Here is a 22,628-nt window from a genome sequence, read left to right as displayed (position 1 = left end):
GACTCAAGAGTGTGGAATGCTTCTTTGATTTTTATGTTGGAAATCACAAATACCAGTAGGTTTTAGCAGTCTGTGTGTGCTCTTATCAATCTGCAAAGCATTATTGTGACATGCCACTAACACAAAGTAAAAGCTCAGCTTATTGCTTTGCACAGCTAATAGGAAAAATTGAGTTGATCTATGAAGTAGACTTCTAACAGAGCTATTCATTTAAATGCTGGGAGGAATGGTGTTAAGCCTGTGTCTTGAAGTGGAATTTTAGATAACCCCCTCTGTACTCATTCTCAAAAAAAAAAAAAGAGTTCAAAATTGTTTTGAACTCTTCTTTGTGGCTTTAATGACTTGGAATTGTTACTCTTGAGAGTATTACAAGGGACTGTTTTTCCTTGTTTCAGGTACGACCCTTGAATACAGAAGGATCACTAAACCTTTTAGGCCTGGAGACAGTCAGATTAATATATTTCAAAAACAAAATGGCAGGTATGTAAAGAGGAGCCAATTTTCATCTTGCAAATTTTTGTTTAGAAAGATTGTTTTTCTTTGCCTGCATCTGTGCACTGCAGAAAGGGATCTCTCAAATGTCTGTGTGCTTGTTAACTTGGGAAAAAGCCAAAGCTTATGGATTCCACAGTGATTGCAATGGTGTCTCTTCTCTGAACTTTTTTTTTCTTTTGAATATTCAATGAAGACTTGAATGAAGATTGGAACTAGAAAATAGAATGACTAGGCACTACCTCCAAATGTGGGATCACCTGCCAGAACACTCCCTAAAAAAGCCTGCACAATTAAAGACTTTTAATAGTCGTTTTGATGGCACTAGATTAAAATTAATAATATATTTAACCTAAATAAATGTTTCCCAAGCATTTTAAAGTAATACAATGTATTCATAATTTACTACTAGGGCAAGCTATGACTGTGTGCCACAATTTTAGCTTAAAAATCTATTTTTGTTCTGAATCTTTCTGACTTTTCTTACTTTTTAGAGCCCATTTCATAAGCATGCTCCTGCGGAATTTCCCTAAACTTTTGTTTAACCTCTTCGGTGGAGAGGGGACATGCTCTGTTTGAACAACGAAAAGCTATAAATTTTTGTTAACAACTTTCTGAAAACAGTGGAAATAAACACTCTAGAAAAATATACTGCTGTTGGCAGTGTTTCAGTGCTTATTTAAATTGCCAGCAAATTAGTATGAAAGGAATGGCAGTGGTAGAGAGGAGGAACATGCTGGAAGTATGTCTAGAGAATTTTCAAGTCTAATAAAGACAGAACATTAGAGTTGATCTTAAGGAAAGAAGAGGTTTGTGTTCTGTACAAAAACTGTTCTGTCAGTGAGCAGTAGCTTTTTAAGTGTCACTTTAGTCTCCATATATATAAAACAAGTCAGAGCAGTTGCAATGTTCATTCCAAGTCACACAGCTGTTGTATCATTATCAGTGTTTTCCTTTTCATGTCTCTATTAAAGATGCCTTGGCCACATGTACACGTGTGGAAAAAATCTTCTCTTTTCCCATAGTTGCACCAAAATGCATCAGTGTTCCAACATTTCAAAAGCAGTAGTCTCTTTGGAGCAGGGAGTGAATGAAAGAGAATCTTGCATGGCGTTTCCAGACAGCTGGCAGAACAAGACTGTTCTAGTGATTTTCAGTGAGAACTGCCAAGGGAATTCTGAGACAAGACTGAGATTCCCTTCCTGCTCACCTAAATGTTTATTTCAAAGAATGCATCAGTGGTGTTTTGAGAGCACAGGTGTGGCAGCTTGTGTGTGACGAAGGGTTTAATCCGTTGCTACATAACAGAGTAGTGGCCAAGAAAACCCATAAACCCATAAAAGAACTTCTGTTCAGGTTTGACAGGAAAGGGATGGTGTCCAACACTAGCAAGAGCAGAGGTGGGAAATGTGTTGAAGCTCAGATTCCATGAATATGTAACGAACTGCCCCGCTGCATCACCATATTTGTGCTGGTTTCAGAGGGAGATGAGCTGGTGGTGCCTGAGACGTCGGACAACAGCCGGAAGCAGATGGTTCGGAACATCAACAACAAGCGGCGCTATTCCTTCCGCGTGCCCGAGGAGGAGAGGATGCAGCAGAGGAGGTCGGTATTCCACCTGTACTTGTCTTCTGTCCATGCCTGTAGGCCCTGAAGGACACTGACTGATGCCAGGGTTGTGCTTCATGTGTGGCTTCCTGGAATGCCCATTTGGGAATTCCTTCTCTTCTCTACCCTGTAAATCCTCAGTGTTTAATTTGTGTTAATGCCAGTTGGACTGTGGATATGCGCTGGATGCACAATTAGTTCAGATGAATTATGTGAAACGGCTGTAATTTGGAATGCATGTCTCCACATACTGTATGCAGGTGCATAGGTGTGCACATACACTGTGTATATATAAAGATCTCTAATAAACACTTTGCAAAAGAAGATTACACTGCTAACTATGCATATGGATTAATTACTCTCAGACTCTGGCTTTGCTTTCTTTCTGAAGGAGGTTTTACTCTCAGCAGTATTCCAGGACATCTGCATCTTTGATTTGTAGATTTAACTACATAAAGTTTCTGTAAAGCTCACAAAGCTCACCTCTTCAGGGGGCATAGAACTTCAGGGTGTATTCCTAATAGGAGTGTTTAGCAGGTTACAAGTACTTTCCTAAATGGCAACAAAAACAGGTCTGTGCTACTTGCAGAGGATGTTATTGACCATTTGCTCTCACTCACTGGAAGTGTCCTGCTACTGTGCTAAGCCACACTGCAAGAACTGAGTACTTGGCTTTTCTAATTTCCAACATCTTGCACCATTGGTTGGCTCCTAGCTTGTCTTTCTTTTTCGCTCTAAGGAAAGTAACATCTGTATGTAGTGGAGATAAAATTCCGTTTCTTGTCCTTGCCTTTTCTGAGTTGAATGACGTTTGGTCTCTTTAAAATTTTATTTATTCTGAGTTCTGAAATGCATCCTTGCCATTTTGAAGAGCTTTTAATTCTGACCACAGACTGAGAAAGGTACTGCAGTATTATTTTAATTCTATTTTCATATTTTATACCTCATTTTCATCTCCACTTTGTAATATATCACAAGTAAGTTTGGCTTTTACTCATCTTACAGAGCTTTTTATCAGCTCATTCTCTGAATGTTGGTAACTACTGGACATGGGCTGTTAGTCTGTAAACAGCATTCTTTTATCCTGGCCCCTTGCCCTCTCTTCAAGCTGGAAGCTTCTTCACACCAGTACTGACAGCAGGGGTTTGTCACTGTTAACATGTTAAATAGTCATAGAATCATGGAATTGTTTAGGTTGGAAAAGACTGGCTAATTTCCATTTTAAAATAGCTGATAATCAACGCTGTACGTGTTTTATAAATGCCCATCCTCACGTCAAAGGAAATCCCTAAACAAAGTATCTTCTCTTCCAGGGAGATGCTACGCGATCCCGAAATGAGAAATAAGTTAATTTCTAACCCAACTAATTTTAACCACATAGCACATATGGGTCCAGGAGATGGCATACAGATTCTCAAAGACCTCCCAATGGTAAGTACAACAGGACATGTGAGAGTGACTGACTGCTGCAGAGGCTGCAAATAAGTGAGAGAAAAACAAGCATGGTTTTAATGTATGACCAGTTATGTATTTCATATCAGGAACAGTGTATCAAGGGAAATGGAGCTAAACATGATCTGCTGTATGTAATAACATTTAAACAAGGAGGTTGACAGGCATTGAGTGGAGGAGGAGGAGGAGTGCCTACTGCCTCTGGAGTTTTAAGACAGGTTGGCCTCACAGTGTTGATGATAATTTTTATGACCCATATGAAGGGGCAAAATTTTGTTGATTTGAGCCTGTGCTCTTTGTGGGTATGGAAAGAGAAATTCCTTTCTCCGTGAGCTGTAGTTCAGTTCCTTTTTTTTTCCTCCCATCTTTAGCACCAACTTAGCCTATCTGTTTACAGCCTGTTTTCCTGTAGCAATGCAATAATGTGTGTTGCCTGAATTTCTTTCCATGCCAAATGTGCTATTTTTCCTGTTCTCTCCGAATTAAGTAGTCTCAGTGAAACAGAACTTCTTGCATAAAATCTAACCTTTTAAGTTGAAAAACGGAAAAAGGAAACAGGTAATAGCACATGTTCATTTCCATAAAACCTCATGTAGAAAATATATTCATTTGGAAGTTACTGAAATCTATGATGAGCGTAAGACTAATTAATACTTTGCTCATAAGGAAGTACCAGACTGCTTGCTTCAAGCTACCTTGAGCATCTTTTGTGTGTTTATGTGTTCTGTATGGTTTTCTAAACACGTCCACAGTGACACAGATGTGATTCAGAAGATGCTAATTAGCACTGTAAGAAAGATGAGATGTTATGATAAAAACAGATGAAATTTGTTCCAGCATAAGACTCAGGCATTAGCACAGAACTGCTGTCTAAAATGATCATCATTTCTACTTGGAGTTTGTGCATAAAGTAGGAAGTAGATGCTGAAATTGGGATTTTCTGATGCTGAAAAGTGCAGAGGAAACAACAGTAAGGCTGGAAAAATAAAGTGCACCATGCAGTTGCACTAGTTTGGGAGTTTAGGAGCATAATCTCTGGTCTTTGGATACTCATTTTACCTCACTTTTGCAGCAAATGGTACTTTCATGTTACACTTGACTGTAAGGTCTGCCCTTTGATTTATTTTAAAGCTCATAGTAGGCACACTCTGAGAAGGCTCTCAATAACAAATATATTCAGTGTAATGAGAAAAAACCAGTACTGTATGTGTGTATTTTTATAAATGAAGACATAATGAAGGAGCTGTGTCTAGAAAACACATGACAAATCCAAGAGATGTTGGCAGCTAGTGTTTATCTTACCTGCGTACAAGACTGCATGTGTCTAATGTTAGACAAAGAATGATCATTTGCTTCAGGGCAGGTTGTAGATCAGAACCTTTCTTCATTTCTCCATTTCTGGTAAGTTCTTTAAAATATTTGTGGCTCTTCTCAAGCAGAGAAAATAATCTGCTACCTCTGTAGGTAGAGCAGAAGTCGTCCTGTGTCACACCGTCAGTAGTTGAAAGTTCGTAGCAATCAAAAGCTGCAAGGACTCTTAATCAAGCCCCACATCTGACAAGTGTAAAACAAGGAATGATTCTATCTGTAGGAGGGGATTTTCTGCATCATTTCCTCAGCACTGTCATCTCTCAATGGCTTTCAGCTTGGAATCCATTCTTATTGCACTTGCCTTGTATTAGCTCAAAGGTCCTGTTTTAAGTTAGGACTGGTACTGTGCTATTACCAGTCAATAGGGAGTTTTGAAAAAAATTCATTATTCACTTTCAACACTTAAAAGTGATGAGAAGAATTAGAAAATGTGTACGATATATAATTGATTACTGCACTTGTTCCACTGCTGCAGCTTCTTTTTCAAAAGTTATTAATTACTAAAACCTCCTTTTTGCAAGTGAGTGTCAGTCTTAATGCTGGGAGATGTCACTGCAGACAAAGCAAATTTGTTGTGTATTTTTCCATCAGTTCCTTGCAATGTCATGTTGTATTTGTATTCCTAACTTAATTGGTACAAAATTGCATCAAGCACGGGACTTGAAAGTGTGTGAATTTGAAAATGTAACTTGAAATCAGGAAATAAATGTTCTGTCAAGAGCTACTTCAGTCCAGGCACCTTTTTCTTTTCCAGCAGCTTCCTGTAAGGTATTTGCCTGGACTGAGTTTTCATTTAATCCATTCCAGACTAAGAACTTTGTTTATCAGGCACAAAAATAGAAGAAAAAGAGTTGTGTGGGCATTTGGGGTTATGTATTGAGTCTAATGTTTTATTGGAAAGAAAATTAGTATCAGAAGAGGTCATAGAAACAGAGAATGTTTCCTGGAGAATCAGTACACAAGGTAAAGAATAATCATCCAACCCTGTGTACAGTTCATGTGTATGGTGGTTCCTCTTCCAGAACATGGAATTACTTCACCAGTTTCTTACCTTATTCCAAAAAGGTGAAAAGCTGGGGGATTTCTGTGCTGCTTAGCATGTGTCCTGATTTTGCAGCTGGGACATCTTCTTTGTATTTTTTTAATAGATTAGCATGGTTCATAAGAGAAGATATTTATTTTTAACCAACTATGGGAAAGATTGCAGCACTTTACTTTTGGAATGCCTGTTCTTGTTTGTGGAAGTGAATGGTAAAATACATTTTTGCATTTAAAGAGGGCTGTGGCTGGGGGTAGCAAGCAGTGCAAGGTTAATGTCGGCTAAAATTCTCTTCATCCAGCTATTTTAGGTGGTACAGCTACTTTTTTTATGGGATACTGGAATGCAGAAAGTGCATGAAAGAGTGGAGTGGGTCTTTTTATTTACAGTTTCTTCTGGTTTATTTGAGCACCTTCAAATTTGGCTGGATCTACCAATAAAAATTTTTCACCACCATGAGCTTTCACTGGAGTCAGTATAGTGCTGTGTGGGCAAAAGGGTCCTTAGGGTAAGTAGGTTTTAGTAGAGAAGAGATATTTTAATCTCTGTGTTGAATGAGATTGTCACAAGCTAAATAGCCAGCTCAGCCCAGCTTTTACCTAGCACACATGGGTGAACTTTATGAAGCAAACGACAATTTTATGTATATGGATGTATTTATATTTATTCATTAATATACACATATTCACTTCATAGATGCAATGTGAATCTGAACAAAACTCTTCTCTGCAGCTCCACTGCCTTTTTCAGGGGAAATGCCAAGAATTGAGAGAGGCAGAGTCAGAAGTGGTAGTGATTGCCCTTGCTGGGTAGGCTGGGCTGTGTCTGTTGGCAGGAGGGGACCTGCACTTGTGCTGCCCTAAGCCCTGGCCTGGTGGATGCAGAACCTGCCTGCTCTCTGCCCGCCTCTGTTTTAATGATGTCTTCTAAAAGAGCAGCTTTAGAGAGTTCAATTTGTGTTGTAACCAGAATAAAGGGAGTGTTTTAAACTCTTTTGCTCTATTTGATGTGTTATATCAGGTGCCTGCTTGTGTACAACATATCTGCCTGTGTGTTTGCCCTTGCTGGTGCAGCCACACGAGGGGGAAAGATGCTTTCTCTGTGTGTTGTTTTCCAGTGTTTCCCAGTTTTCCTGGTATGCACCAGACACTCTGATGTGTTTGTGGAAAGTTGCAGTCTATTGGCCTAATCCCACATTGTTCTCTCTGTGAACAGACACCCTTGACTTCAGTAGAGCCCTGGTGTTTGGGCAGAACCATGCCTAAGGCTTAGAGAGAGATCAGATTTAGGGGGTTTCAGGCAACTGTAAATTTGCATCCTTCTTTTCTTCATGGTGAGCACTCCCGTTCTGGCTTTGGGACACAAGTTGGTGGGCTGCAACACGTCAGAAACCAGAAGCTGTTGTTTCCTGTTAGCAGAGCAGTAATCAGTACATATTTGTGTTTTATTGCTGTGGATCTGGGTCATTGTCTTGTTTTGTACAATTTAGAATCGTTCCTGTTAGTGTATCCCCAAACTTATTTGTTTACATGTTTTTCTTCCCTAGCAGCCTGTCACCAATTAACCTGGCCGTACAGTCTGGCCTCCCTTCTGCCCTCTTGTCCCTTGAAGCCACTTTATCGTGGATGCTCCTTTGTAGTGAAGATCTGAAATCTGGAACTGCACTTACTGCAGCACAGACCACCTCTCTGTGTACATCAGATGTACAGGATTGATTTTGCTTTCATATTCTGCATGCCTGAGTATTTTTATATACAAAAGCTGGTCTTGACTGCCATTATATTTGAACATTATGCTTCAGTTTGACCTCATTATACATGAGCCATTCTACTTCCATTCTAGATGATGTGTGAAGCTTTGCTTGTTTCAATTGAGAAACTTTTAGAGTAAATGAATACTTATCTATATTTGGTATTCTTTAAAGAAAATGGGAACCCCATGCATGCATCTAATGGTGGAGTCCATGGAGAAAGTGCCATGGAGTATCATTTTTAAAATGTTGCCATATCGTGGCTTTCTCACATTCATGAATGCTGGCTAAATATTTTCATGATCTGCAGCTGGCCTACCCTCTGCTTTTTAGCTTGTGGTTTTAGACACTGCCATATCTCCCTTATTGGCTTTTAGGAACGTAGCTGGCTTTGCTGCCACGTTCTCTGTTGTGAGCAGATAACTCGGCAAAGTCTGCTGTCCAGGACCTTTTTGGAATGGTGGCTTCTTGTACTGATATTTAGATGCTGCTAAAGTTACTAAGAACAATTTAATGTATATTATGTCTTATATGCCATAATGTGGTAATTGATGTTTTGGTTAACAGGCAAAGCCTCATAATAACCATGTGTTTTAAAAAAAAAAAAAAAAAAAAGTTGGATTTTACCAGCTGAAATGAAGAAAACAGTAACAATAATGTTTGATATAATATGTATTGGGATGTGACTTAATGTTCTTCCAGACTTTAATACGTTCCACATACAAAAAGTAGTGCCTTAGGTTTAGTGGAGGGGTAAGCTATATTTTTACCATATTTTATATTTTAAGTCCTAACATTTCTAATGTTACTCAGAAATATCTGTTTTAAGGAGATGAAATCAGTTGGACGAGGGGAAGAGGAACTTAGAAGTTAGAAAGGAGAAAAGGTGTTCTGATTTGCTGGTGTCCATAGGAAACCAGCCCAGTGCAGGCTGGCTGAGCATGTACAGATGGCACAGGGAGGGAGATGGAGCCTTGAAACACTCTTCCATTAAATCTGGATGTAGATGACTTCAAATTTTAAGAGCACTTGTGTCAGCCCATTCTGTAGAGATGAATGAGAAACTGTTCCTGTTTAATTTGCAGGGTTATTTCTCCCCTCTCCTTCTTCACATCACACTTTTGGAGCGTGCTGCTCAGCTGACCTGTTAAAAACATTGGAATTTCCCAGTGCTTTCACATTTTGTGTGCTGAGGGAGGGCCTAATCTTCTGTGGCACAGGGATGGCAGTGCCAGGTCCCCTCGACACTGTCAGGATTAAGCCAGTGTGGAGCAGGACATGGGCCTTAGTCACCTGTCTGGCACTAACCCCTTCACCTTCCCACACAGCCTGTGTCCCCACCCTGTCGAAAGACCGTTCCCTCCTGTTGGAAATACTCTGTGTTTGTTGTACGGGTGATAATTTTAATGGAATCTCTAAAATGCATGAATAACAGAAGGAAATCTCTTAACGATCTCTAACTGCTGTGTATGCTCATCTTTTCTTCTCCCCACACCACCTCACCTGTGTTCACCTTCCTTTGTTTGTGTTATGTCTATTTTAGATTGTAAGCTCCTCAAGGCAGGGAACTGATGCTTCTCAACTGTCTGTAAAGCACCTTTTACAACTGTGGTGCTCTTTGAAATATCAAAAAATAATAAATATTAGAATCTATTCCCAATGAGTTAAAAGTTTTATTTGTTTCTAATGTTTTAGCAACAGCAAGGGCAGCAGGCCCGTCAGAGTCTGTGTCAGGAAGGTGCTCAGAGGACTGGGGGTGGCAGTGTCAGACCCTGTGTGCTGACAGCCTGCAGGGTTTGCTGTCTGCTGTCCCTGCTCTGTGTTTGACTGCGCTTGTGGAACTGCTGGTGCCGATGTAACCTGTACAACCATCCTTCATTGCTTTCTCTCTCTGTTGTCTTTGATAGCAGCGTTCCCCTTATCAATTCCCTCATCATCACTCCCGTCTGATCTCCTCTCCGAGCAACTTTGAGCACATCTACCACATGACTGTTAATTCAGCTGAAAAATTCCTCTCTCACGATTTCATAAACCCTGCATTTTCCCCGCCTCCACGCTCTGTCCTCGGTACTCCAGACTTTATCACTCTGAGGGTATGAACGGCTGAGTCAGGTGTTCACTCTACTAACACTGTGTGGTTTTCCTTTTGCCTGGCTATTAACGTGGGAGAAAACCCCTTGTAAGCTGTTCCTTCACCCCTCCACTTTCTTTTGTCCCAGACAATTTACTTTCTGCTATCAGCTGGGGTCTTCCCACAGCTCTGACATGCCAAGAAACAGACACTTCATGGCCTAAGAAAAAAGAAAAGTTTATAATGACTGAGTTGAACGTTTTGCTATGAAAATAACATTTTTAATCATCAGGAAGGCTGTGGGAATTTTGAATGATAAGTTCTCTCTTCCACAGTGTTCATCCTCCAGCAGTCAGAGTACTGCATACCAGGTTGAATTAGGAAGAGGTTCTGGATCTTTGCTGGACCACACTTTCAAGCTGTTTATGATGAATTCATGTGGAATGAGAGAATTTGTGCACAGTACTGTACACAGAAGGAGAGACACACGTAGTGCCTCGGGTAGTTTCTAGGTTGAAGTAAATAAGTGAAGTTAGAATATGTTAGAAACAAGCTAAAAATGAAAGATGGTGGCAGCTTGGTGATGTAGATCCTCTTAACCCTGATAGTTACAGGCAGAGGCTGAGGCAGGATACTGTTCTGTAGGCATCCTTCTAGTTGCATTGTAAATTGGAGAGATGGAAGTAGTCTTTCCTTTTTTTCTTGCATTGTGCATCCAGGTCTGCCTGCCTGGGGGTGCTGTGTCCTACAGAAACACAAACCAAAGTGAAGCAGGCACACAGGTACCTGCTGTGCATCTCAGCTGTGTGCCGTGCTGGGGCCTGCAGTTCTGCCTGCAACAGGCTCACAGATAATCAGGAATAACCTGTAGGTAGATGTGTGTGATGCTGTTGTTTGCTCAGAGTTTGTGTGGGTCCAGGCCGTGCCCACTGCTCTCATGGGAACATTGCTCTTGGTTTCTGTGGCCCTTGGACACCCCTTATGGCAAACCTTCACTGCCAGGCTGCTTTGAGTGCCTCTGGGCTGCCATGCTGGATCCCTGTTGCTGGGAAGGTTTTGGAAACATACCTGCATCCAACACTAGACAGGATTTAAAAATGCAGGAGGAAAATAGAGCTCCTCCATATGGCTCCAAAACCAATTTGCACAGCTGAGCTTTGACTGGTTATGTGCATGATTATGTGTCACTGCTGTGAGGTCCCAGTTGTCACAGCCATTAAACACAAGAGGAATGCTCTGCTGAAATGCAAAAAAAACCCCAAAACTGTTAAGTTGAATTGAAAGCTGTTTCTCTCCTAGAGGGTCATTATAGGGTCACTGAAGCTGTATTTGAGTTCTGGTTTTTACAGGGTTGTTTTAATCCAACTGTACTATAAAATTGTCTGTGTTTAATATGCAGCAGTGTATCACCGGACTGTGACCCTCCCTCTACCCTCCCTTTCTCATGTGAGTAGTCTCCCTGGGATCAGTAAGGAATGACCCCTGGTGTTTCAGACTATAACTTCCAATTTTTTTCTTTAGGAGCATCCTTCACCCTAATGTTGCAGCCTCCTAGCCTAAATTAGAGGAAGAAAAGTGAAGTGCACAACCTGGAGGGTCGAGATCCTGCCCCTGTTAGCTTCTTAGAGCACTAGAGGCTTAGTCTTGTATGAAGAAAAGTGTTTGTCTCCTTTTTGGCTTGAGGGTAGAGGTGCTGGAAGCTGTAAGGAAAGCCAGGCTGTGAGTTTGGTTTCATGTCTGTCCATCCTCCCTTTGTGTTTGGAGATTTTAGTGTAAGAAGAGTGCCATGGTCCCAGGTAGGATTGGATATTGGAACCAGGACAGCATGGAATCCATAGGGAAGTTGGAAAAATGACCTGTTAAAGTAGGCTTTTAGAGTCTGTTGTATTATTTCATGGAAGAGTTAAATGCTGAGGTTTATAGTGTGATGAACAGAGCACTACTTTAAAAACAAACCCCGAAACAAGAACAAGCAGCGCAATGGACAGAGGAACAGAGGCGGAGCAGTTCCTGTGGGTGCTGTACCTGTCCAGTCAGACCCTGTCCCTCATCCCAGTGCCAGAGAAGGTGCCCAGGGGGCAGCTGGAGCGGGAGCAGAGGCTCTGTAACACTGGCAGCGATTGCACCTACGTAACCCACAGCTCCACTCTCCCGCTGGAATGGGAGGCACCGAACTATTCTGGGCCTCTCACCCCATTTCACAGTGATTCACTTTGCTCAGCAGCAGCTTGTCTGCTGCTCATTCCCCCCCACCTCTTCTCTCACCTTTCTCCATTTGGTTCAGCAGTGGGGATGAATTTTCCTGCTAGGATTTCAATTGTTGCTTGAAATGAGGGGTTTTTGTCTCTCTAAGTAAAGCAAGCTCGGGTTTCCTTTTGTTTTTTTGTGTTTTTAACCTGCTGCATTGTGCTGCTTCATAACTACCGCTAATAACCACCGTTTATTTTCCTTTGAATCCCCTTCCTGCATCATGTGCACACCACTTCCAGGAGGTTAGGTCCAAAATGCCAGCATCTCTGGCATGTGCTTATTTTATTTTTAGAACAAAGAACAATGAAAGATTTGCTTTGTGGAGAGACTTTCTACGAGGAATTACATGGACGTTGCAAACTGAGATAATGGAAAATAATCATCTCTAGAACACACTATTAAACCAAATGAATCTTTTTTTGTGCACCCACCCATTCCCTCCTTCCCCTGATGTCTGTATGTTGTCTGCTCAGTCACTATGAAGGAGGTTAATCACCTTATCATTAAACATAATTGTTCTCTTTGCAGAATGATCCACTGTAGGTTTATACCAGCCTTGCAACCCCAGTGTACTAACCCCAGTGCACATGTGGTGCTGCACTTGGCTTTCCTTTCTTTCTCAAGACACAGCAGTAACTTATCCCTCAGCCCCTCAGTTCCTTTGTGTATCGTATGGGGAGTGAGCCTCCATAGTTTAGGTACAGCCAGGATGCTCAAACTCTGCATCTCACTTTATTGCATGGTGAGGAAGCAGGAACTCAGTATTTTGTACTACAAAGTAGGTCGGTTATTCACATTTAGAAACAAAAAAAAAAAAAAGGGGGGAAGCTAAGCAAGAGACAGCAGTATAATCCCACAAATAATTTAAGAGACTTTTTTAAGCCTTTAGGTATAAATCCTCATAGTGCAGCAGTGGAAGAAGGGAGAATGAAAAAGGGCTTTTCATTGGTAAGGTCTGATTCTCTTTTGCTGGTGTTTGTGAGACATCTGGGAACAGAGGAGAGATTTTAATTCTTATTTGCTGCACGTTAAAAATCAGCCATTTCTGGCACCCTGGGAGAATGAAAAGCCAAGGGTTGACTGTAAGATCAAAGGAGTCTGTCAGAGCAATGATTCTAAGGATCATTGCAAGACTGGATTTGGCAGCAGGTTGGTAAAATCTACCTGACAAAGTCTGACCTGTGTAAAATCTGTTCCTTACAAAGCCTCAATTTAATTACCCATTTTAAAATACAGATAGAGGCATGGGTAGTACTGAGGGCCTATGAGAATATCCTCGTGGGGGTGGAATCTTTGTTCTGGTCTGAACTTTTCATAACACCCTCGTTTAAAGAAGTACTGCAGTTGCAACTATTGTTTTACATGTGGCTACTTCATCTCAGAGTGAGGATGGGGAAATAATTACATATAAACAGGAGGAAACAAACAGTTATTGCAGAGGGGGGTCTGTAAAGAGTAAAGGAAGTAATTCTTAGAGCTCTCTGCAGTTCTTTCACATTGTGCATCTGTGAAGGTTCCCTGAACCTAATTCCAGTTAATGGTATTGACTTAATAGTGCAAATCTTGCTCTATTGATGAGCAGGACGAGGTCTCATATTTAGCCAGAGCTGAAATGACACACATGGGCAAGTCCCTCTGGGCTAGGAAGCCAGCTCATATACAGAGAGAGGGGCTAAATAATCTGAGAAGTCTTCTCCCCTAAGGTCAGCTGTAGGTTAACAGAAGCAGAAATAAAATCTCCCAGAACTCACTTCAAAGTACTCTTTCCCCTTCTTTCAAAGACAAGTTATGTTTGAGGAACTGCCATATCCAAGTAGGGAAATTGTGGTTTATCTCCTCAGTAAAGGACCACTTCAGTCCAGTAAGTGATTAATTTGGAAAATCCCACTGGAACTCTCAGGATTCAAAATGGGAGCAATAATCAAAATACGTAGAAAAACAGTGGCATGTGCTCTGGTCCTCCTCCTTGTGCAGGCTGGAAACAGGAGGCTGCTTCTCACTTTGGCTCAGCTGGTGTAGGTTTGGAGGGATGCTGTTAACACCTTTGGAATTTCATAAGTAATTGCTATACAGATTGATCCACTATCTGTTCATAACTCTGCAAGCCTTAGGGATTAACCTGGTTATTGTAACCACTTACACAATCATGGCACAAATGATGGCATCAAAGAGAAATTTTAATGAGATCCTTGGAAGCTTGTGTTCAGAAAGAAGGCAGTGTAACTTGAATATATCTACAGCAGCTTAATTAGGCTTGCAAACCATCCTTTCAGGGAAATTCTGGAATTACTAGATGTATTCTTTCAGTTGCCTGCACATGTCCATGTAATTCAGCACTTCACTGCCGCGTTGCGTGTGCTGCCAGTCTCTGCACTAAACTGCAGAATATTATTTTGCAATTTTTGCTGACTTGCTGCCCAGATACTCGGCTCTGGTAAGGTCGGGGCTTTAATGTGTTTCGGGGCCTCGCTCCACAGAATGCAAGGTTGAGCCAGCAGTGGATAAGTGAACGTGTCGTGTGTGTGTGCATTTCAGAACCTTCGGCCCCAGGAGAGCCGGACGGTGTTCAGCGGCTCCGTCAGCATCCCGTCGATCACAAAGTCCCGCACGGAGCCAGGACGATCCATGAGCGCGAGCAGCGGGTTAGCAGCACGTAAGCAAACAGAGCTGTGTTGCTTTGGGGGCTGTGCACAAGTCTTTCAGGGAAAGGGCTGCCTGCAGCTGCTTCTGTCCATGCTCGATAAGGATTTTCCAGAGTGATGGCTGACTGCATTGCTGCCAAGGGCCAGCAGAGTATTTTATCCTGCTTTCAAAGGAGCACGGGAATAAGCAGGTAGTGCTTTTGAGAGTCCCACATTTGTAATTTGTCAAGTTTTTTAAATTGGTGTTAGAATTCAAATTGCATTCTTAGCCCTGGGGCTGCTTTGGTCCTGCTCAAGTATTTTAAATCAGTGACAAGTTGTTCATAAGCTCCATGGTTATTAATTTTGTCGCTGAGCTGTGTGTAGCTCTTGATGCCTCTCTTGCTGCCAGTGTGAAGATAAAGCAATAGGAAACTGGCTGCTGGAATGGAAGAGTGGCATTGCATTGAAAAGAGGCCACTGGAATTATGCAGCCCCCACAGCTGTTTCTACAACTGCCACCTTTGTCGGGAACGCTGTGGCTGTGCTGGGTAAAGTGTTCCAATGCTGGCATGCCAAGGGAGGGACTGGAGAATCCACAGGAACAATTGCAGCAGACAAAAGCCCACATAGCCTGCAAGCCATGAGCTCGGGACTTTGGGACACACTGCAGGAAAGCAGAACTAGCCAGAGAAACACCTAAACAAGTTCCTAGTGGGTTGAGTGGGGTCTGTAACAGTTCGATTCCTTGGGTGTTGCAGGATCATCTGCACAGAACGGCAGCGCTTTGCGGAGGGAATTCTCGGGAGGGAGCTACGGAGCAAAGCGCCAGCCCATGGCATCGCCCTCCGACGGGTCCCTGTCCTCGGGGGGCCTGGACCAGGGCAGCGATGCACCCACAAGGGACTACGAGCGAGAGGTGAGTGACAGCAGAAGAGGAGGAGCCTTAAGGGTGTTGATACAGATGAGGCAGTTCAGTCCTGCCATGGGTTTGGCTACAAGCTGGGGAGTCGTTGACAGTGGAGAGATGGATTTCCTGTATTTCAGGCTGCAAAAGACTTTGGTCAAAGTGTCAGCTCTGGTCCTGGTATTTAAGATGCAGAAAGAACTCTCTGCACTCCTTACCTGGAGATGTGTGGGTAGTGATGCTCCCCCAAATTCTGGCCCATTATAGTAACAGCTTGATAGTGACATACCACAGCTTGAAGTGCTGATATTCCTTTTGACCTTTATGTGCAAAGATTCATAAGCTATCTTAGCAACCATTTCACAGGAGACGTTTTGTACTCAGAAGTTAACAAGGTAGTTTAAGAATTGTAATTTCATTTAGAGCAGGAACTGGACTTAATGATTTTTATTCTGTGCAGTCGAGACTGTCACTATGATAGGACTGAAATCCTGCCCAGTCCTAAACTCAGTCCCTTCAGCCAAGAATGTTTCACATGGGAGGCTTCGATCTGAAGCTGGCCTGCAAAACTTCCCCAACCCATTTTCTTACCAAAGAGTGTGAAAATGAGAGATCACACAGACTTTTCGTGGTACTGGATATGTCCTGCCAGTTGAAGCTGGAAGGCAGCTGTGGGCCCAAATTCAGGCTCAGAGTTGCATCCTGCTGTACTCTGGAAGATCAAACTGCAATAACTCAACAGGATGCTTTGAATTGATACCCTGGGGTTGGCATAGAAGAGGGAGCTGTGATGAAGCCACAAAGATTTCTCATTTTAGTGCAAGAGCATCTCAGTCATGGTCTGTGAAAAGGCAGGAGCTGTTGCAGCTTCACAGGCAGCCTGAAGCTACACACTCTGCTGGCCAAGCAGCCCTTGGCAACACACAGACTGCCAGAATCCCACTGGTGCTGTGTCCTTACGTCAGTATCACTTACGCCTGCTGAAAGCAGAGTGACCTGACCACTTAATCTCACGTCTCCCTGGAAGTTGTGCGCAAAAAAGATCCCTCAGTATTTTTGGACACAAGCAAAATTCACAGAGGCCCTTGAATGCAGCCACTGTTGCTGAGACACTCTCAGTCACCCTCAGACTTGCTATCCTGTCACTTACTGGTGTTCTTGTGTGTCTCTGGGCTGCAGGACTCTGACTCTCCAAGACACTCGACGGCATCAAACAGCTCCAACCTCAGCAGCCCTCCTAGCCCGGTTTCTCCTCACAAGACCAAGAGCCTCTCCCTGGAGAGCTCTGACCACGTGAGTTGGGACTCATGAACTGCTTCAGCATTCAGATTTGGCATCACATCAGCTTGCTGTCCCCATGGCTGTCCCCTTCACTTGCTCCAGTTCTCACCTTCATCCTCCTAACCCTCCCCATTCCCTGTCTGAAAACGATCTGGGAGTGGGGTACAGAGGAAGGTAAAAGCTGGTTGTCTTCAGCACCGTTCGGCACTGCCTCACCTCCCCAGATCTGACAGCAGCAAATGAGCAAAGCTAGGGTGTTGGTAAATATCAGATGCTGTAGATTTGTATTAGTATTGGTTTCATTTTTGTGGTTACAGCTGCTTCATTTTTAAAGACATATTTATCCCACTCCCACTTCCCAAAAGGTAGCGTAAGTAGACCAGACCAGTATCAACAAGAGAAAATTCAGAAGGATTTTGTTTTCATACAATAGCTCATTGTACTGTACAAAAGTAGCACAGAGACCCCTTTCCCCTCCTTGGGGAATGATCAGTATGTCAGAGGCACATAAAAGCTTTCAGCCACCACGTTTGAATGTCAATCTGATTGTCGCCAGCAAATCCTTATTGATTAAAATGATGCATATTTTACTACAGTACAGAGTTTAAATAAATACGCAGATGTTAGAGTAAAATACGTATGTATATATTCAAAGAAAAAAAGCATTGTGTATGCAGCAGAAGATGGATGCTTATTTAAGAGAGCCTTTAATTTAAGATTTGTGTTGTCCCTGTTTTCATGCTCGGTGATTTACAGACTCGGAGGCCTGGCTAAAACCTCCCGCAGGACAGAGATTCCGTGTGCGCAGCGCTCGCTGCACTGCCGGCACAGCCCCTGCAGTGCTCTCACAACACTTCTCTCCTCCTGGCCGTAGCAGAACTGAAGCTGTAATTCCTACTTTCCTCATAGTCCCCATCCTTTTCAAAAATGACAGCAGTTGGCAGCAAGGCCTTGTCCCAGCAGCCACGGGCACTGGTCAGCCCGGTGGCTGCCCTGGTTCCGTGTGTGCCACCTGTGAGCTGGAGCCTTGCAGCAGCTACAGGAGAGGTCCTTCAGGCAGCAAGGGAGTTCAATGCAGCTGGATTCAGCAGGAAAACTGTTTCCCTGGGTCAGCCTTTGAGCAGGTTTAACTCAGAAGGGAGCAGCCTTCCACATCTCCTTGACCATCCCTAAGCAGCAAACTCTTTAGTGTCATTACCAAATACTGGTTGCTAATACACATCAGCCAAACGAGTGCCCTTAGCCCAAAGCTGGCCCTGGCTGGCTTTGCTCTCACTGTAGCAATGAAGAACCTTGAAGACTGACCTCACACTGTTCACACTGTGGTAGTCAAAGATGCCCAGTGACCCACAACTGCTGCACTGGCAAGGTTGGTTTTCCTCTGCCCCCTACCTGTGCTGTGGGTTTGTGCAATTTGCAGTTGTTTCTATGTGTTCACCTGCTGTTTGGTTCCAAAAGCAGGGCAGGTTGGAGGGCAGGAAGCATTGCAGTGGAAAGCAGAACCCACTGAAGTTGGAAAAATCAATACAAAGCTGAGGTGGTCACCCAGTCGACAGAGTAAAGTGAAAAACTGGTGCACCTATGTATGGTAAGAGGAAGATGTCTCTTCTCTTTAGTTAGCAAGGCAGATGTGCTTTTCATTCGGGACGAGCCTCTCTTCCCAGTAGTATTGTTGCTGACTTCATACTATGACCATACTCAAACACACAAGGGCTTTTTGTATTTAGAATGTTGGGGTTTGTGGGTTTCAGAAACTTGTTACGGCTCTCATAAAACCATTCTGTATTCTTGCAGTCAGCAGTTGTAGAGTTTCACCCACGCAGAGGTGTTTGGGGTTTTGCAGTTTCTGTCTTCCCTAATAGAAGTTATAGGTAAGTTCAAAGCATGTACAGTAATTTCCAGGTATGATCTAAATGTGACATAGGGAACAAGACACAGATCATCTAATCCATTTAATCATGCTGGGTCTCCTAGGTAAGATTTCTCTTTCACTCTGAATCAAGAGGCTTATCCAAGTTTAAGCTCATTCAATGTTACTTTGGGACAGGAATTCAAGAAATTATTGTAGAAACCATCATATCAAATGCCTGTCTCTCTCCTTTTTGGGTATTTCAGAGTAGCAAGCTGGTTGTGTTGTTTGTTTTCACCTCAAACCTACTACTTTGCAAGCCTGGCATTTGAAATTAAAAGCTTTAGCAAACAGCAAAGCATCTGAAAGTAATTCCTCCCAGAAAAGTTTATGTATTTCCGAAGGACAGATAGGCAGGGTGTTATTGGCATTACTGAAATTCCACATCAGCTTCTTTTTAAAGGCTGCATATCGCTTCAAGTATAGCCACTGCTTTTTCGCCACAATTCCCTTGTTTTGGTGAAGCATGTCCACACACTTTTCAAAGCCTTTGCAGACTAGTTTTGTATTTACTGTATGTTGTATTTAAACAATAATCTTATTTTGATGTTGAGAGAAGGCATGTAAAGAGTAGTCATTGAAGACAGAGCAGCCTGCATGGCAGTCCCCTGAGAGAGGGTCACAGGATATTTTCCCATGGACTTTTTTTTTTCACAGTTGTGCTAAAGCTCTATCTGAAAATGGAACCCAAAGAGCCACAACACAGCAAACAATTAAATTGAGTAAACCCCTGTGTTTACTCGGTTCCAGTGCCTGCAATCTATTGATACCAACCCCTGGCATTTTCAGGCAGAGCTGTGTTACAACACTAAGCTCAGAGGATGAGAGCTCCACAGGCCTACGATGTTTGTACACTACAATGTCTGAGCCTCAGCAGTCTCTGCTAGGATTTATTTAAGCATTAGTTTGGTCCTGTGCATTTTTATACATGTCTGTTCAAAAGAGAAACAGCAACTGTTCTCTCAGTTGAAAAGCAAATGGCCACATCACTTATTTGAAAAGAGAAAAATTCTCCTAGGACTCCAATAGTTTTATATATTTGGGGACCATTTGGTTACAGACTCAGTTTGAAACCACACTCATCTCTCTTTGTTGGTATGCATACTGCAGCTGAGCTTTCTAAAGGCTCATTGGGCTAGGAAAAGTAACTTGGTCATTTGAACTGTAAGACTCTTGACTGGTATCTCCAAGGCAATTGTCTCCTGAGGTTTGATGTTTGCTCCTTTGCACTGTAGCACTGCTTCAACTTCACAGGTCGAGGGCTGTGTTTTGTTCTGGGAGCTTAAAATCTCCCACTGAATTCCTGACTGTGGCACATGTTCTCTGTACACAGGATGTGTATCTAGCTGATTTTTTTTCCTTTTGGCTGAGACTGAAGGTGTTTGCATTTTTGACAGTGCTTAAACAGATGGGTTGTTGAGGTTTGCCTTTTTTTTTTTTCTCTTCTAATGGCAACAAGGATCTGAACAGATTCAGGCAGCTACTAAGGATTCCAGGTTATAGGATGGAATAGGTTTGGTAAATAGTTTTCCCCTGCACATGTGCACACACAAGTATGTGGCTTCCTCCCACATTTCATAAACCCAAAAGCAGCGTTACAGTACTCTCTTCTCTCTTGCCTTTGGCCTGTAGAAGACAGCTGGTGGTTTCAAAAAAACATTCCTGAGGCTGTGGTGAAGTAGTTGCTTCTTTTCCCCTCCCTTAGTTGCTGTGGCTTGTTAAGAATGTGCATTTTGCCCATTTAAGTGAGTTTCAAAACTGAGTCAGGAATGTTCTCTCCTTGATTTGATTCTGATGAGTTACAACCCAGGTGTGTTATTCTCAGGTATATGGCAGAGGGAAGTTAAGGGTCTTGCCATACCAAAAAAGTCCAAAAAGCATTGTTTATTTATAGGAATGTAGTTCAACTGCACCTAACTGGTTCATAGTGTGTGGCAGCCTTTCCAAACAGAACAGTTGGATTATTAATGCAGAAGCAGATTCTGGCCCCGTGTTGTATTGCATGGCCAGACCCTGAATGATAGGACAAACATGCTCTTGGGTGGAAAAAGGGTTTCTTTTCCATTTTGTGAATGCTGTTTAATTTTACATGAATGCATTAAGGGTAAAACTTACTGCAGTGCAAGTACCCACAGCTCCTGAGCCTTAGTCTGAGAATCGAAGTGGCACGTAGCAGTTCCTGCTGTGGGTTCTTTTGTTAATATGAGCCCGTTCCATGGAGGAAGTGGGACAACTTTTCTGCACTAACACAAAATGCACATTTCTGTGCACTTTGTGCTCACACTTTATACAGATAAACACCCCCAGAAGCCGCTCTGCTGCAGGCTTTCCAGTCTGAATTCCAACTCCTCTCATTCCAGCCACAGCTCAGTACAACCTAGTTTCATTCTCCATTTAAGAAAGTCACATCTACAGGGAAGAAATCCACAAACAAACCAGTGTTGCTATACCTGCCTTTTTATGTATGACAGTTTCATATCATTTATTTTTAAAATATGTTTTTTAGGTTTTTCATTGTAATATTATTGTACAGTTTTGCATGGCATAGATGTAATCACTTTTTTGTTTTAGAGTATAAAAGCTGACAAGTGTGCGTGTGGGGGAAAGATTCTGCTTTTTGCCTCTTCTCACTCTTTTGTTTAATGCCCTCAATGTTGTAGGGGACATTGTAAGAGATTCTCTGCTACAGAACAATGATGTAGATTCTTTTGCACAGAAATATTTAAGGTGGAACAGTCAACAATGTAAAAATGACTTACCACCAATATTTTATGTTGGTAACACACTTAATATTAACCTCCTTTGATGTACTGCAATAAAACAGGGAACTGTTAGAAATGCAGATGTTCTGTCTTTTTTTCCCACCTCCCCACATTAAGCTTTGAGGAGGAAATGGAAAGGGGATTGATGGTGCTCTTGAAGATACAACACACTGGTTCTAACACATCTGCACAAGTGCACAGTGAGAAGAAAAGGAATATGTGAGAAAATCTATTTCCCTTTAATAGCTTTCAGGAGAAATGACCAGATCCTTTTGAAAATACAAAGGCACTGGATACTTTGCTATATTGAACTACAGTTTTCGTGACCTTTTCCTTAGGTCACCTGTGCTGTGATTGACCTAAGAAATAGGTAAAGAGTTGTGGTCAGTGCTTTTGATGTTCCTCCTTCATTTGTAGTTACACTTCAAACGTTTCAGCTGTCCTAGTGCTAGAGGCTGGATTGTTGGTTAGTTCTGAGCTACCAACATCACACTGACCTTCATACACTTTTAAGTAAATCTCAGAATACCTGTGAAGTTTTGCATGTGCCCTGACCCTTTCCTATAATCTACCAGTTCCTCACAAGTCAGCCTGGAATTTTCCCTGTACTAAAGAGTGTTGGTACATCTTCCTCTTCATTCATTCCCCTGTTGGTGTAATGTTGGAAATGGCCTCATTGTGCCTTGGGAAGTTTAGATCAGCTATTAGGGAAAATTTCTTCACAGGAAGGCATGTGAAATACGGGAACGGGCTGCACAGGGAAGTGGCAGAGTCACCATCCATGGAAGTGTTCAAAGGATGTGTGGATATGGCACTTAAGGATGTGGTTTAGTGGTGAAAAAGGTGGTGCTGGGCTGAGGGTTGGTTCTGATAATCTTAGAGGTCTTTTCCAACCTTAGCAATTCTGGGTAAGTTCTGCTTTGGTATCTGCTTCAGTCACCCCCCTGTAGCAGGAATACAGGACTGTGCTGTTACTCATCCCACGCTGCCAGCAGTGCCAGCCTGGGCATTCTTCCATCACCAAAGCCTACCAGCACTCCCCTCCAGGAACAGGCACCATGATTCCCATTTCTTTCAAGGCCTTTGTCTGTCTTGCTCCTGTCCCTCTCCTTCAC

General features: G+C 42.5%; 1 protein-coding gene across 10 annotated transcripts in view; it reads left to right on the top strand.

Annotated features, from left to right (window-relative positions):
- The window catches only part of CDC42BPA (CDC42 binding protein kinase alpha), a 183,992-nt gene extending 162,399 nt beyond the window's left edge, over positions 1–21,593 (top strand). For 7 of the 10 annotated variants that reach the window (XM_039568935.1, XM_039568934.1, XM_039568933.1 and 4 more), the window contains 6 exons: positions 396–480; positions 1,974–2,097; positions 3,414–3,531; positions 14,569–14,686; positions 15,416–15,573; positions 16,741–21,593. In XM_039568935.1, coding sequence (XP_039424869.1) covers positions 396–480; positions 1,974–2,097; positions 3,414–3,531; positions 14,569–14,686; positions 15,416–15,573; positions 16,741–16,872 — 735 coding nt within the window. In that variant the 3' untranslated portion in view covers positions 16,873–21,593. Of the gene's footprint in view, positions 1–395; positions 481–1,973; positions 2,098–3,413; positions 3,532–7,508; positions 9,373–9,619; positions 9,806–14,568; positions 14,687–15,415; positions 15,574–16,740 lie in introns of those variants that run through there. The other 3 variants (XM_039568938.1, XM_039568937.1, XM_039568936.1) reach the window with 3 other exon arrangements.
- The last annotated feature ends 1,035 nt before the right edge of the window (positions 21,594–22,628 follow it).

Source organism: Corvus cornix, chromosome 3, assembly GCF_000738735.6.
Source record: "Corvus cornix cornix isolate S_Up_H32 chromosome 3, ASM73873v5, whole genome shotgun sequence".
In the NCBI taxonomy this organism is placed as follows: domain Eukaryota; kingdom Metazoa; phylum Chordata; class Aves; order Passeriformes; family Corvidae; genus Corvus; species Corvus cornix.
The sequence above is the reverse complement of the archived record's forward strand: the minus strand, read 5'-3'. Positions and strand labels throughout refer to the sequence as shown.